The sequence below is a fragment of the Trachypithecus francoisi genome, unplaced genomic scaffold, assembly GCF_009764315.1.
Source record: "Trachypithecus francoisi isolate TF-2019V2 unplaced genomic scaffold, Tfra_2.0 Lachesis_group12, whole genome shotgun sequence".
In the NCBI taxonomy this organism is placed as follows: Eukaryota; Metazoa; Chordata; class Mammalia; order Primates; family Cercopithecidae; genus Trachypithecus; species Trachypithecus francoisi.
The window spans coordinates 21,068,820-21,083,595 of NW_022681457.1; the positions used below are offsets into that span (position 1 = coordinate 21,068,820).

General features: G+C 40.6%; 1 protein-coding gene across 5 annotated transcripts in view; it reads left to right on the forward strand.

The window, feature by feature from the left end:
* Positions 1-14,776, forward strand: part of FGGY (FGGY carbohydrate kinase domain containing) — a 442,861-nt gene that overhangs the window by 209,744 nt on the left and 218,341 nt on the right. For all 5 annotated transcript variants that reach the window (XM_033225064.1, XM_033225066.1, XM_033225061.1 and 2 more), the window contains one exon: positions 236-364. In XM_033225064.1, coding sequence (XP_033080955.1) covers positions 236-364 — 129 coding nt within the window. The remainder of the gene's footprint in view (positions 1-235; positions 365-14,776) is intronic.

Consider the following 14,776-nt stretch of genomic DNA (forward strand, 5'->3'; position numbering starts at 1 on the left):
GAATGATGCTTTAGAGCTCCTGGTTTGTAAAGCTCCCCAGAGCATGACCTATAGGTACCAAGCACATACACCAAAGTCCCTGGATGAGCAAAGGGACTCTTGATGACTGCATGGTTTTTATCTTTGCAACTGCAGAGGAGGGAGGAGGGAGCAAAGAGTTTCTCTTAAACAAAACCCTCTGTTTACTTTTGTGTTTTTCAAACTGATGTGTTTGTTTTTTCTCATGTCTACCCAGGAAACCAAGTGCTACCTCCTGGAGCTTCTCTTGGAAATGGGCTCACACCAGAGGCAGCAAGAGACCTTGGCCTTCTCCCTGGGATTGCGGTTGCAGCTTCACTCATTGATGCCCATGCAGGAGGACTAGGTAATCTCTTTATTTGTTGCCTACAGCCAAAACCGTATTCAAATGGAATATTCCCCAGAACCGAAGACACTCCTTTTCTGTTTTTAAAGCAAAGGTCAAGGACTTTGTTGTTTCAAGATTAGGCATTTGGATAGAATTATAGAACTTTTCATTAATGTTAAAATTTATTTATAATTGTATTAATTTATTTATACATGGCAATAGAAAAAAATTTATTTGAATAACTTTCTGCATAGTTCGTTTGTTTACTGAAAATTCAGAAAAGATATGTTAATTTCTTAGCACACTTAGCTCTACTGTTTTTTTGTAATGGTACTCCAAGACCCTTATAAGTCTCATAGATTTATTTTAAGAATATATTTGGCTTATGTCCTGTATCCAGTTCCTTCCTTGTAGTCTTGATTTTATCTTCTACATAACTCTCAAGCCTTTCATTCATGTATTCATTTGTTCATTCACAAAACACCCGTTGAACACTTACCATGTCCAGGCATGGTGCTAAGAGACAGTGAACTTAAAACAAAACCAAATAAAACCAAGGTCTCTTCCCCAGATTTTAATGGGAAAACACACAGGGAAACAAAGAATTACAGTAAAGAATGATGACTATCTTCTTCCTCATCCTTATTGCAGGTTGTGTGTGTTTTTTGCGGTGGAGGTTGTTCTGGTTCTCAGCATCTCTCATCTCAACTATAGCCGTATATTTTTTCCCTAGCCTTTCATTCTAACAATGTTTTGTTTTAAACTATGGTTTATAATTCATGAGATCAATTTAGCAGGACATGCCCACTGAATTTGCACAACAGAATGGAACAGAATTGAATAGAACAAAGTAGAAAACATCAGAGTACATTTCACAAAGTAAGGGAAGGCACTGCTTTGTTGAGCTGGGTTTCCATTTTATGTGTGTATACTTTCAGACACTTCCATCAACCCTGCCCTTACTGTGCCCATGCATTTACACCTCTGTGACTTGGCACACATATTCTCTGCCCAGAATGATTGGTCCTCCACTACTCTAGCTGGCTAACTCCTCCTCTAACTGCAAGACCCGTATCAGATGCTTTCTGCTCTGCATAGCCTTCCGTGAAACCCTCAGGTGTATTTAGAAATTCTCGAAATTATGCTTTTTTCAGCAAACTGTTTGAAGAAATGATCATATTGCATTGTAATTTCTAATATATCTGCTTGTCATTGCCATTAGACTGTGAACTCCTTGAGAGCAGGAACATTAGGTTATTTGTCCTGTATCCTACATGCCAAGCCCTATGTCTGGTTCCTATAGCTGCTTATAAGTTTGTTAAATGAATAGTCACATTAAGTCAAGAATAAAGTGAGATGGCTTTAAATAGTAGAGTGAAGATTACTCTGCCTTCTTATGCAACAGATTATTAAACGGTGCCTTGTTCTACATACTGCTTGGACTTCCAGAGCAGGATCGCTCTCATCAATCTATGAACATGTCTGTCCTGTTCATCTCTCTGTCCTCAGGATCTAAAAGAGTGCCTAAGAATTAGTAAACAACTCATAATATATGTAGGTTGATTGAATGCTATGTAACGTAGTTCCGATTACAGGCAAGGTTGTTTCTTTCCAAATACTTTTCATTGTGAGCAATGTGTGCTTTTGATTGGAATGTTAAGATTTTGGTTTTTATGTACAAGCACAGAGAGAACTTAAGGTCTAGAAAGACATGGAGTGTTTCTGTGCCCTAGCAATCCTGACATTCCTGCGTGAGATCATGCGTGAGGCCACAAAAGCTTTCCCTATCATGCTTTTAAAATTATCCCTGGGGTGACAGTGTCAATCATCCACCCCTACCTGGGTGACAGGCACTTGGCTGGGACCGGCATATGCTGAAAGAAAGAGAACTGCTGCTTGAAGAGCTGCAGACACTACAGTTTCCTTGTCAGTTTCCCAGACTTCCCTCAGGGACGTGCCAAAACCCACCTTCTCACTCCTGCCCAGGATTCACTATGTCCTCCAGAAGGGGAGACTGCCAGTGACCCTCATCTTTTTCCTAAACAGAGATATTCAGTGGCAGAAGTTTTGCCCTTAGAAGCTTTGGCTTAAGCCTTTTGTTCCCCGTAAAATGTAAATGCTTTTAAGTGATATGGTTTGGCTGTGTCCCCATTCAAATCTCTACCAGATTGTATCTCCCAGAATTCCCACGTGTTGTGGGAGGGACCCAGAGGGAGCTAATTGAATCATGGAGGCTGGTCTTTCCCATGCTATTCTCACGACAGTGAATAAGTCTCACGAGATCTGATGGGTTTATCAGGGGTTTCCGCTTTTGCTTCTTCCTCATTCTCTCTTGCTGCCACCATGTAAGAGGTGCCTTTTGCCCTCCACCATGATTATGAGACCTTCCCAGCCATGTGGAACTGTAAGTCAAGCTAAACCTCCTTTTCTTCCCCGTCTCAGGTATGTCTTTATCAGCAGCATAAAAACAGACTAATACAGTAAATTGGTACCAGTAGAGTGGGGCATTGCTGAAAAGATATTTGAAAATGTGGATGCAACTTTGGTACTGGGTAACAGGCTCATAGGTGGAAGAGACTTGCCTTGTCTCAGATGAGACTTTGGACTGTGGACTTTTGGGTTAATTCTGAAATGAGTTAAGACTTTGGAGGACTGTTGGGAAAGCAGCTGGGAGGGAAGCTGTACCCTGCAAAACCACAGGGGCAGCACTGCCCAAGACCATGGGAACCCACCTCTTGCATCAGTGTGACCTGGATATGAGACCTGGAGTCAAAGGAGATCATTTTGGAACTTTAAAAATTTGACTGCCTTGCTGGATTTTGGACTTGCCTGGGCCCTGCAACCCCTTTGTTTTGTCCAATTTCTCCCCTTTAGAATGGCTGTATTTACCTAGTACCTGTACCCCTGTTGTATCTAGGAAGTAACTGGCTTTTTTTTTTATTTTACAGACTCATAGGTGGAAGGGACTTGCCTTGTCTCAGATGAGACTGGACTGTGGACTTTTGGGTTAATTCTGAAATGAGTGAAGACTTTGGGGGACTGTTGGGAGGGCATGATTGGTTTTGAAATGTGAGGACCTGAGATTTGGAGGGGCCAGGGGCAGAATGATAATGATTTGGCTGTGTCCCTATTCAAATCTCAACTGAATTATATCTCCCAGAATCCCCACGTGTTGTGGGAGGGACTTAGGGGGAAGTAACTGAATCATAAGGACCAGTCTTTCCCATGCTATTCTCGTGATAGTAAGTCTCACAAGATCTGATGGGTTTATTAGGGGTTTCCACCTTTGCTTCTTCCTCCTTCTTTCTTGTTGCCACCATGTAAGAAGTGCCTTTTGTCCTCTGCCGTGATTGTGAGACCTCCCAGCCATGTGGAATTGTAAATCAAATTAAACATCCTCTTCTTCCCAGTCTCAGGTTTGTCTTTATCAGCAGCATAAAAATGGACTAATGCAGTAAGTTAGTAACTTTCCCCCATATTTTTGTTAGTGGAAAGATAGAATAGTTTTTTTTTTTTTTTTTAATGGAAAGATAGAGTAAGAACCTTAGATTCTTTAAGGCCTGAACTTAGATGCCAGCAGTGGCTGGGAAGGGCACAGGAAGGTGCTAGTCCATGATGATGGGATAGTACAGACTTACTTAATATATGTTGACTATGTTTTATCCTTATTATGCCTTCTTATGCCTCTTCCTTTACCCTTCACCTTACAACCAATCCAAGAAAAGGATATATCAAAAAAGATAGGAGGCCTGGGAGCAAATGTTTCCTCTCATTTCTGCCCTTCCTATACCCCTATTAGGATGTGGAGGTGAACAGAGGCCTGAAAGTCTTAAAAAGGTTGTCCATGGGTCCAACTCTATATTAACTAAATATAATTGAGTGAATGCAACCTGTCAGTGATTGGTCTAGGCACTGGAGATTATCAGCAGTGAACAAATCAGGCAAAGTCCATTCGTTTTGGAAAGAAAATTCTCATTGTTCTCTCCTGCCTGCATGTTTATAGCTTAATAGTATAGGTTTGGGACAGCTAATCCCTGAGACATATTGTGATGCTATGATATGACATATTGTGAGGCCAGTCAACATGGAATTTTAAGTTCTGGATTTGGATTTTGTCTCTGCCTACAAATATGGTGCTTCTCAGAACGTTTGTTTCCTTTCATGCAGTGAGAGAGTGAGAGACAGCAGAATGCAGGATTCACTACTTTGTGATTCTGTATAGGTTGAGGTCAGAAATACCCTCAAGAACTGGCTAAATGAACTCTGTGTTAAGAGATTTCTGAATGTCAAGTACAGACCAGCTTTGGATTCGGAATTGCCATCCAGGAAGAGGCCATCCAGGCCTCTCACCAACAAACCCTGACAACTGTAGTCACTTCAAATGCTGACCTGGCATGGTCTGCTTTAGACCCCACATTCTGACTAGTATGAGGGGTCTGCTTTGGAGAAATACCCCTGGACTTTGATTCCCAAGGGAGGCCTGGGATGGGAGGATAAAGATCAAAGAAGCAAGCAAAACTCAACCCATGCTTTTCCCAGTTCTGGAAAAAGAGGAGGAAGGACTTTGTGGGAATAAAAATCAACGATGAAAGAACATTTTGTTCTTAAGGTGCTGGTTAGTAAGTTCTCCAGCAGACAGTCAGAAGATAGGAGTAGCTTTGTTTGCACTTTGTGGGGGTAGTTCTGGCCAGGGCTCCTGCTGCTGATATTTTTCTAGCTTATAAAAATAACATTAACTTTGTTCCAGCTCTGTTCTTGGCTCCAGCATCCCAACTGTCCTGAAAGGCAATAACAACCTGATTTCTGTCTCAGGCCCTTCTTCTCTCAGTTGCTTTTATCTGTCAGACAAACTCCTGATTATCCATCAAATCTTGAATCCTGTTCTCCTCTGGGAAGCCCTCCCTAACTTCCCAGTTGACTTAAGCACTCCCTTTTTCCCCCTACTGTGTCTTACGCTTACAATCTGGCACACACAGGTTTCTGTGTGCCAGATTGCCTCACCTACTAATCTGCCTCTTCTACTACTCATCTACTAATCTGTAAACTCTTTGGGCACCCTGTTGTTTCATACTCCTACTGCAGCAGCCTGCAGAGTGCTTTGCATATGGAGGACCCTTAACACATGCATATTTAGTGAATGAGTGAATGAATGAATGGCATTCCCTCCCTGAGGAATGAATATTACACCTGAGAGAGAGTAACTTCTCATTCAAAGGCAATTGTCCCTATACAATACTTATACTTGGCTCATTTCTGCAGGAGCAAAAGCTTGGGTTCTTCTAGATATCTGGAAATCTGCCTCCTTCTTACCCTCATCACATTACCAAGTTTTGGCCAAGAGCAAGCTTTGTTCCTTGGTTTAGCACAACTCTTTGATTACCAGTATTGGATTCTTGGTCAGATGTTGAATTGGCTTAAATTGCTCATCTAGGCCAGATATTGAATTGGTTTAAAGTGCTCATTTCAGTTGCAGAGCCAGGCCAAAATGAGGATTTTGAATTTCTTTTCTTTTTTAATGGAAGAATTTATTGAGCCAGTCTTGCAAAAAGGGCCTTTGGTTCGTTCCCTAGAACAACACATAGTTTGTTCCAGTAAACAATAAAACATGCCAATTACATGTCTCACCATTATCAGTGTTCTAGAAGACAGAGTAGACAGGCTGTGACTTTAGATAACGTGATTTGGGGGGAGCATTTATTTATAAGTAGTATATATTACTAAATGCAGCGTGATGGACAAAGAAATATACTTATTGGCAATGATTCATTGCGTTGGTAAACTCTGATTCATGAAGCATGATATGGTTTGGATCCTCACCCAAATCTCATGCAAATTGTAATCCCCAGTGTGGGAGGGGGCCTGGTGGGAGGGGATTGTATCATGGTGGTGGATTTCTCGTGAATGGTTTAGCATCATCCCCTTGGTGCTGTTCTCATGATGGTGCTTGAGTTCCCTTCAGATCTGGTTGTTTAACAGTGTGTTGCACTGCCCCACCCTCTCTTTTGCTCCTGCTCCGGCTGTGTGAAGTGCCTGCTTCCCCATCACCTTCTGCCATGATTGTAAGTTTCCTGAGGCTTCCCCATTTCTGCAACTGAAATGAGCACTTTAAACCAATTCAATATCTGGCCTAGATGAGAAGCCGAGCAGACACCATCATGCTTCCTATACAGTGTGCAGAACCTTGAGCCAATGAAAACTCTGTCTTATATAAATTGCTCAGTTTCAGGTATTTCTTTATAGCAATGCGAGAATGGCCTAATACAAAACACAACTATGTTCATTATAGAATTTACTCCTCATTGCAGCTTTGTAGTGAAGTTAGGACAGGTATGTGTACCCTCATTTTGCACAGCAAACAGCTGAGACTCAGTGTATTCTAAATTCAAGAATAGATATTTATTGTCTTACACTCAGTTCTTAAAGCAACTTTACACATACTATATTTTGTTCCGTTTGTCAGGTGAGACAATTGAGGCTCACAAGACTACCTAACATTCTGAAAGCTACACAGTTAAATGAGAGATGCGTGACTTAAGCCCATGCTTTGTGTACACTTATCACTGTGTTATAAAGGATGGCTTATCTCTTTAAATGTGATCCACTCTGCTCTTTAATTTGACCCTTAAAATGTGAGCAAGTAACAAATTTTGAAAAAGGAAAGTCTTTAATAATATTTATCAATAACCCACTTTACTAGTTCATGGGTTTAGACAGTGACTATGAGAGAGAAGTGGACTTCTGGGAATTTGTATTCTAGTAAAGAAAACAGACAAATAAATAAACAGTTACAATTACTTGTGCCATGCGTGGAAGGCTTTGGAAAAACATAAAATGGGCCTAAAATTGAGACTTAAAAAATTATTAAAGGATTCCTAGAGGGAGTGATGTCCAGTAATCTAATTGCACATTTCTTTCCCTGTTATTGCTTCCTGGTAAAGTGGAATTTGTTTCTTTTTTGTGCCTTTTAAACTTCAACTAGGCTTCATTTCTAATAATAAAATAATAATAACATTGTTAATTAGAACAAGTAGAACCACCACTCTGACTGGTACTACTGTGATGACCATTTCTTATGTGCGTCCCTATGTGCCAAGTACGCTACCGGATACTGCTCAGACTTTATCTCTTGCTTTTCACCATAAGCCTACAAGGTAGAGGTTGTTTCCCCCTTCTGCACATGAGGGAATTGAAGGCAGAAAGAATAACATTTCCACAATCACATAACTAATCTCATAGCAAGATCTGAAACTGAGTCTGCTTCCAAGGTTCATATACCTTTTCTATAGGCCAGTGGTTCTCAACCAGGGGTGATTTTACCCTTCAGGGGACATTTGGCAATGTCTGGGGACAGTTTTGTTTATTGCATCTGGGGAAAGGGAAATGGCATTGGCATGTGGTGGGTAGAAGCCAGGGATGCTGCTAAACACCTTACAATGCCCAGGCCAACCCCCTGCAACAAAGAATTGTCCAGCTTCAAATGTCAAATATCAGTAGCACTGAAAGTGAGAAACCCTATTCTCTCCTGGAACACCTCCAGTGATATTATTTCCCTTCATCAATTCAGCTTATTTCTGTGGAAGCCAAAAAGCAGCCCACAATAAGGGTTTTGCTGATACGTTAGTACTTGGTTGAAATATATTTTGTGAAATTGACTCTTCAGTAAAAGTAGTTGTGAGATTAAGAAAATAATAGAAGTGAAGCCTGAGGAGTAGGGAGGACAGAATGGTTTCTACCCCATCTATTTCAGAGTCAAGCCACACGGGACCGCTTGGCTGTCTTTCAGCACATCATGCACATTCCACCTCCTTTCCTTTGCTACTCATCCATCAGCACTCAGTCTAAATGTTACTTTGTGGAAACGTCTCCAAATTTAATCCACTCTTAGAAAAACACCAGTCGCTCTCTATGCTGTATCTGTGAAATACTTTGCAACTATTTCAGTTTTTTCACCAAATCATGTTCATCTTTGTATGCCCATCATCCAGCATGGAACCCCCATAGCCGGTCTTCACTAAATCAATGTAATTATTTAATTACTATTATTAGTAATTGAGATAATAAATATGAGAGGGTTTTGAAAAATCAAAAATAAGAGTTGGTAAATGTACGTGATGGAGACTTTAAGAAAATATAGATTCCTATGCCGTACCCTGCTGAGGATGCCTGGAATCTTGTTCTAAGTGTAGAAAATGTCACCCGGTACCCAGAGGAGACAGCCTGGGGGGATGAGGATGAGTTGACACTGAGGACACTGGGGTCAGAAGCAGTAGTGATGTGTTTCTGCCAAGTAGGCAGATCAGACCAGAGCAGAACCGTGCTGCGCAGGAGCCAGGCCAGGCGCTGGCCAAAAGCTGGGGGCAGGAGGGAGCTTATCCAAAACGAGAGAGAATATGCATCCAAAGAGGCAGACGGTCTGCAAGAAATTGGGGGTGGGGGGGATTAGAAATGCAGATAAAGTCATGCCGTGGAATCTGGAAGGAGAAACCAGTGCCAGTCCCTGAGCAGATAGAGCAAGGACAACTCTGAGAGTTCCTGGATGTGAATCACAGAGGGCAGAGGAAGAACGTATTAATGGGATTGCAAGTTTATTGTTTTAAGTTGAGGCTTGGTTTAATATGAACCACCATTGCCTGGGACCTCGGCAGTTCTATGAGCCATGGCAACAGCTCATGTGGCGGAGGGAGGGGCAGAGATCTCAAGTGGGGGAAGGATAACTTTGAGTTTCCTGTTCCCACGCTCCAAGGCTTTCTTGGAGTGCTGTGATTCTCTGGACTGCAGAAGGCTGGCCTTAGCTGAGAGACCAGACTTTGACTCTGTGGAAGAAAACTGAGAGGACTCCAGGGCCTGGGGCTATTGCCAGCTCCCCACGTGTCCCCGATTTTTAAATCTTGTGCCACACATCAGTATATATGGCTGTGAACCTGCCATGAAACCATAACATTTTGAGTTTAATACATACACTCTTGTTTGGATAATGAGTAATCATAGACTTTAGAACTAAAAGGCTGCTCAAAGATTTTCTATACCAAATTCTTCAATTTGCAGATAAGAAAACTGAAGCCCAGACAATGATGAATCATCCAAAGTTACCCCAGCATATTACTGTCAGAGTCAAATTTAGAATCTGAGTGACCCAGTTCATCAGCCAGGGTCCCCGCCCCATTGTGCTCCACTGTCTCCAGGTTAGGAAAAGGGAATGACTCCTGATTTGTTATTCCATTTTATATCTTATATCCCGTTTAATGGCTATAGCCAGCTTCACTGGTGCTCATTAAACAGGTAAATTAGTTTTCCTGAGCCACACTTGAGTAAATCTCTTTGTTGTGTTGTCACAATCTACAATAAGCTCCAAAGAATCTCCTCCAGAGCTGGAAATAATAAAAACACCTGCTATTTGAGTTGCTTCCAAAGGGCTCAAAGCCGTTATTTTTATTTCACCTACCATTCGTTGAATACTTATGCTGTGCCAAGTGTTTTGCTAGGTACTTGACTATTCACTATTGTCAGCTCACAACCACACTGTAAGCTGCAATTATTTTTGGCCTTTAGCATACAAGGAAATCAAGGTTTAAGAACTTGCCAAAGGTTACATTTTAATAAATTGTGAAGTTGGGTTCCCTGACCCACTGACTACGGAGCTTATGAGCTCTCCCCTATTTACCCTGGCTAGTGAGTCTGTGTGTGTCTAGGTATGTTTGTGCCTTTACTTACATTAGCCCATACTTACACCAATGCATGTTTATATCTGTAGTAGAAGATAGAGCTTCTACTTAATAACCTTCTGGATGTTTGTAGATCTATTTTATGGATGAGAAAGTTGAGACCCGGGGTAGAGAAGTGACTCTAATAAAGTGTATTTAAAGCATCACAGGAGTCTGGGTTCCATCCATCATGGGGTATAAGGCCAGGCTTATTAGATCAGGGTAGGAATGGGATGCATAGCTCTTGGGGTTATGTGGTGGAGAGATCAACAATATTAATGTTGATGTTAATTTTGTTTACTAAATTTGTTAATGCTGACAATCTCAATCTCAAAGATTAATCTTAATCTTTTTGTGGTGACTTGCCATTTTTAAACTACCCTTGGAATAGGGAAGGTATTTTTACCTCCCATGAATGGTTGAGAAAACTGACCCTCGAGGAGGTGAAGGGATTTTCCTAAGGTTACAGGACCAGGAAAGACTGGATCCAAGACTCAAACCCTTATTTGTGTGCCTCTGTCTTCACGTCAGCTTTGGTGCAACCCTTGCGTCAAACAATGGAAAAGTACTACCTAGTAAATGGAGCAAGATGTCTTCTTATGTGCCCAGAACCTCTCATTTTAAACATGACTGGAATCAGACTGCCTGGGTTCAAACTCGTGTTTTGCCACTTATTAGTAAAGAGCTTACCTGCTCTGTGCCTCAGATTTCCCTTCTGCAAATGGGGATGGGAATAGTGCCTCACAGAGTTATTTTAGAAATGCCTTCTTCTGACACATTGTAAGCACTCCACAAGTATTAGCTACTCCCGGTTGAAAGCTTGAATGTAAAAGCCTTAAACTCCCAGCCAAAGAGACTGAATGCTAAAATTAATTTCAAGCAAACCTACCTATTCAAATAGCTTTCTCAGCACTGATTTTGATGTAAAAAATATCTGGAATATTCTTCGTTATCAAGCATGTGCCTTGGCAGTGTAGTTACAATTTTTAATACTAATGGATGATCATCCATTAAAGTAGTAAAAAAGATACCATCTCATTTTAAGCTTAGAGCAAAAGCTTACTTAAGTGAAATTAAGCAGATATTTATTTCGTCAGGCTCTGGGGAGGATTCTGAAATTATTTGCTCCCTACTAGTGCCTAGCACTTTATCTTTGCAACTGCACTTACCCTGTAGAGTCATGGTTAGACAGGAAACTGTGTATTCCTGCATCTCTACCTTCAGTATTTCACAATCACTGTTTCTCATCCGCCAGGCCTGAGGGTGGGCAGTGCTGATTTCACTGTCTCATACCCACTCCTCTTTCTGCCAGTGTCTTTTGTGAGGAATTTTGTCTCTGCCCCTTTCTCTTCACCCCATTATCTCTTCTCCAGTCTTCAAATCCGAACAAAAAAATGTTAAAAGTTTGCTCATATTCCCTGCAGTCTGAGCTGGTGAATGAATGTTCTTCCAGAGCCCCTTAGGATTTCTGCGCCCATACTTATAAGTGTTCCCATCTTCATTTTGTCGGTGGTGATGACAAATTACCCCACATGACCTCCCTCTGTTCCCATTTTAGTTAGAAATTACTGTTTACTGGAGATGGAGAATGGAAAATATATGAAGGGGCAACATGAGAAGATAGGTTATTTTGATTACTTCCAATCATCCATCGTAAATCAAATTCATAATATAGATAAACAAATAAAAAGAATATTTCAGTTTAAATTTAGAATGACTTACAGGGTTCTTTTAATAATCTGATTTCCATTCTTGTAGCAGTTTTCAAACTTGAGTGTGTATAGGCACTCATGGAGCTAGTTAAAATGCAGATGACTGGGTCCCCACCACCACCACAACTCGTTCTCATCAGTGGCTTTAACTGGGGCCTAAATATCTGCGCTATATCCAGCCCACTCATGAGCCTGATGAACTGCACCAGTGGTCCCTTAAAAGATAGCAAGAGGGGCAGACTAAACTCACGTTGGTTACCATTAAAAATTGTCTGTACATAATCCAGAAAGAGCAAAGTTGAATCCAGGCTAATTGAAAGACTGCATTTTAAATGTTTTGTTTCAAAAGCAGAACAATAAAGAGTTTTTCCAATGCGTTACACTCCCATGAGCTGGATACTGCCTGTTTACGTAGATGCCACTTAATGTGGACAGCAATTTTTATGGCTGTGCACATTCTCACCACCCCCATTTAAAGAGAGCAAGGAGACTCACTTAGACTCAGGGTGCTAGTATGGTTGAACAGAGAGAATCTTGGTCTGTCTGGCACCAGCCTGCTCTCTCTTACCATTATATAGCTTCACCCAAGCCAGCATTAACAGCTGTAGATGATTTTCTTCTAATGTTCTAAAACCTGAAGACATGGAGCATTTTTTAACCAAATGCTCCCCAGCCCTAGGGAAAGCTAAGCCTCTTCTATTTTGTTGAAAGAGAATGTGTTAGGCTGTCGATCTGTATTGTTACATGTCCCTGGGCTGAATTTAGCGTCAAGAGTTAAAAGTGTATCAGCCTTGTGACTCACCACTATGAAACCCTCAGACCAGAGTCTCCTACCAGTATCAATAATATGAATGAAAACTTTATATGCCTTCTAGATTGAGGCCTCTCACAGCTCAAATTTGTAAAGAAAACCCACGCAATTGGATTTTGTGAAATATATTAAATATGCCCGTTAATGTGGCTCAAAGGAATTTATATACTGTCTGCTTTACTGTGGTGTTTCATTATAGCTCAGCCAAATGCATGTGGCCTAATATTTGTTTCCCTTATGCATATCTATCATTAAATGTAACATGGAGACAATAACATTTAAACACCTATATACTTGATTACATAGCTATCTCCCTGACTTAGACTGTGAACTTCTTATCAGCAATGGAATCTGGTCATCTTCCTTTCTGTAGCTCTAGCTCAGTAAATGAATGAATATATGCATGAATGAATGGGTTTGCTTAACATGCTAAGCACTAGACTAGTTACTGTGGCAAATACAGTGATACAAAGAAATAGAGACAGATGGATTGAATTCTACAGGAATTTTAAAAAGGGAGGAATCACTTTCAGTTGAAACAGTAAGGCAAAGAAATTACAAAAATACGAATATGTATTGAGGGACCTTCATGATAGAAATATGCTGGAGAATCTACATGTATAATCTTCACATTGATTCCAGCAACTTGCTGAAGGTCACACAGCTGGCAGTGAGAACCCCCTGAGGTTAGCTACTGTGGTCCTTCAGGGAAATGGGAAGGGATAGCCTTTGAATGAATCTGGAATAATAGGTGTATTCTCCACTGGAAACAGTGAAATGTAGAGTATTCTGGATGGAGAGAATAACATAAGTGGAGGCACTGAAATGAGGTTATGGAATGGTAAGCATTTCAGTTTGGCTGAAACCTATGGTATCTCTAAGGGATTCCTGGCAGAAGAGGATGTAATGATCAAATAGGTGGAGATAGATTGGGAGTCTGTCCCATCTGAGTACTGTTTTGAAGTTTGTGCTTCCTCTTTCTCCCTGGAGGCATTGGGAAGTCATTGAAGGTGATCTCAAGCCAGAGATTCATTTTAAGCATGGCTTTATGTAATTTTATACACACTAGTTGGGGGAAAAGGCAAAGAGGTTTCCTGAAATAGGATTTTGGCAGTGGGGCTTGAAAAGAAGATAGGGAGTTTGATAACTTTTTAAAATAAATCTGTGCATTAGACAAAAGTTATTTAAAATTTTTGATGTTCTTTATATTTCCCTAGCTCTTTCTATTTACATAGCTATTACTAAATTAAATGTATAAAAATATTTTTCCTTTTTAATTTGAAATAGATTTCATCTCATATTTAGCAGAAGATAATAATAACTTGTTAACTTCACGGCAGTCAGAGTAATTCATCCAGTCTCTAAACTGTGCATTCATTTAAATCTATTGTCTTTGATGGACATAGCTAGTATACCCACTCATTTAAAATAGAGCCATAAACCCTGAAGTTAAATAAGCAAAACAAAAGGCCTCCCAAAGCTGAGAAAACACTTGCCCTAGAGTCCACACACTGTAGGAAAGTACAAGGATTATTTTCTGACTGTCATCCAGCACTGCTGACTTAGAATTGTAGATAAAATATGCAGTAATTTTAATAATTAATAACTGACTATGCAAAAATACTATTTTCTCCTAGCTTCAATCAACAGGTAACATATCTGCCTTTCATGTCAGGTACTGTGCTAGGTACTAAAGATATAAATATGAACAAATTATAGTCTCTGTCCTCAAAGAACTCCCATTCTAATTGGAGAAACAGGCAAGTAAGTCATCCGCGTATGAAGTGGGAAGTGTCTGATAAAAGCATGTCTGGGCTATTACAGGAGTCTAACCTCACTTTACCTGAGCAGGTTAGTAAAATTCCCTCCCCTTCCCCCAAAAAATGATTGGTTTGACGCTTAAAGATGAATAGGAGGGAGAAATAGGAATTTATCAGATGGACAAGATGGCCAGGCAGGGAGGAAGATGAGAAGAAGAGGGAAGCAGAGGGATGTAGTATGCACCAAGATCCAGAAGCATGAGGGCACCCCTTTGGCTGCAGAATACAAGTACACTATAGTATAGAGTATGCTGAAATGGAAGTGTGAGAGATATATGTGGGGACAAAGTTTTTGAGGGCCTTGAACATCATTTAAAAGAATTTAGAATTTTTATCCTTAAGGTACTAGCTTGTAAACAGAAACTTTGGAGGCAGTGAGGTTAATG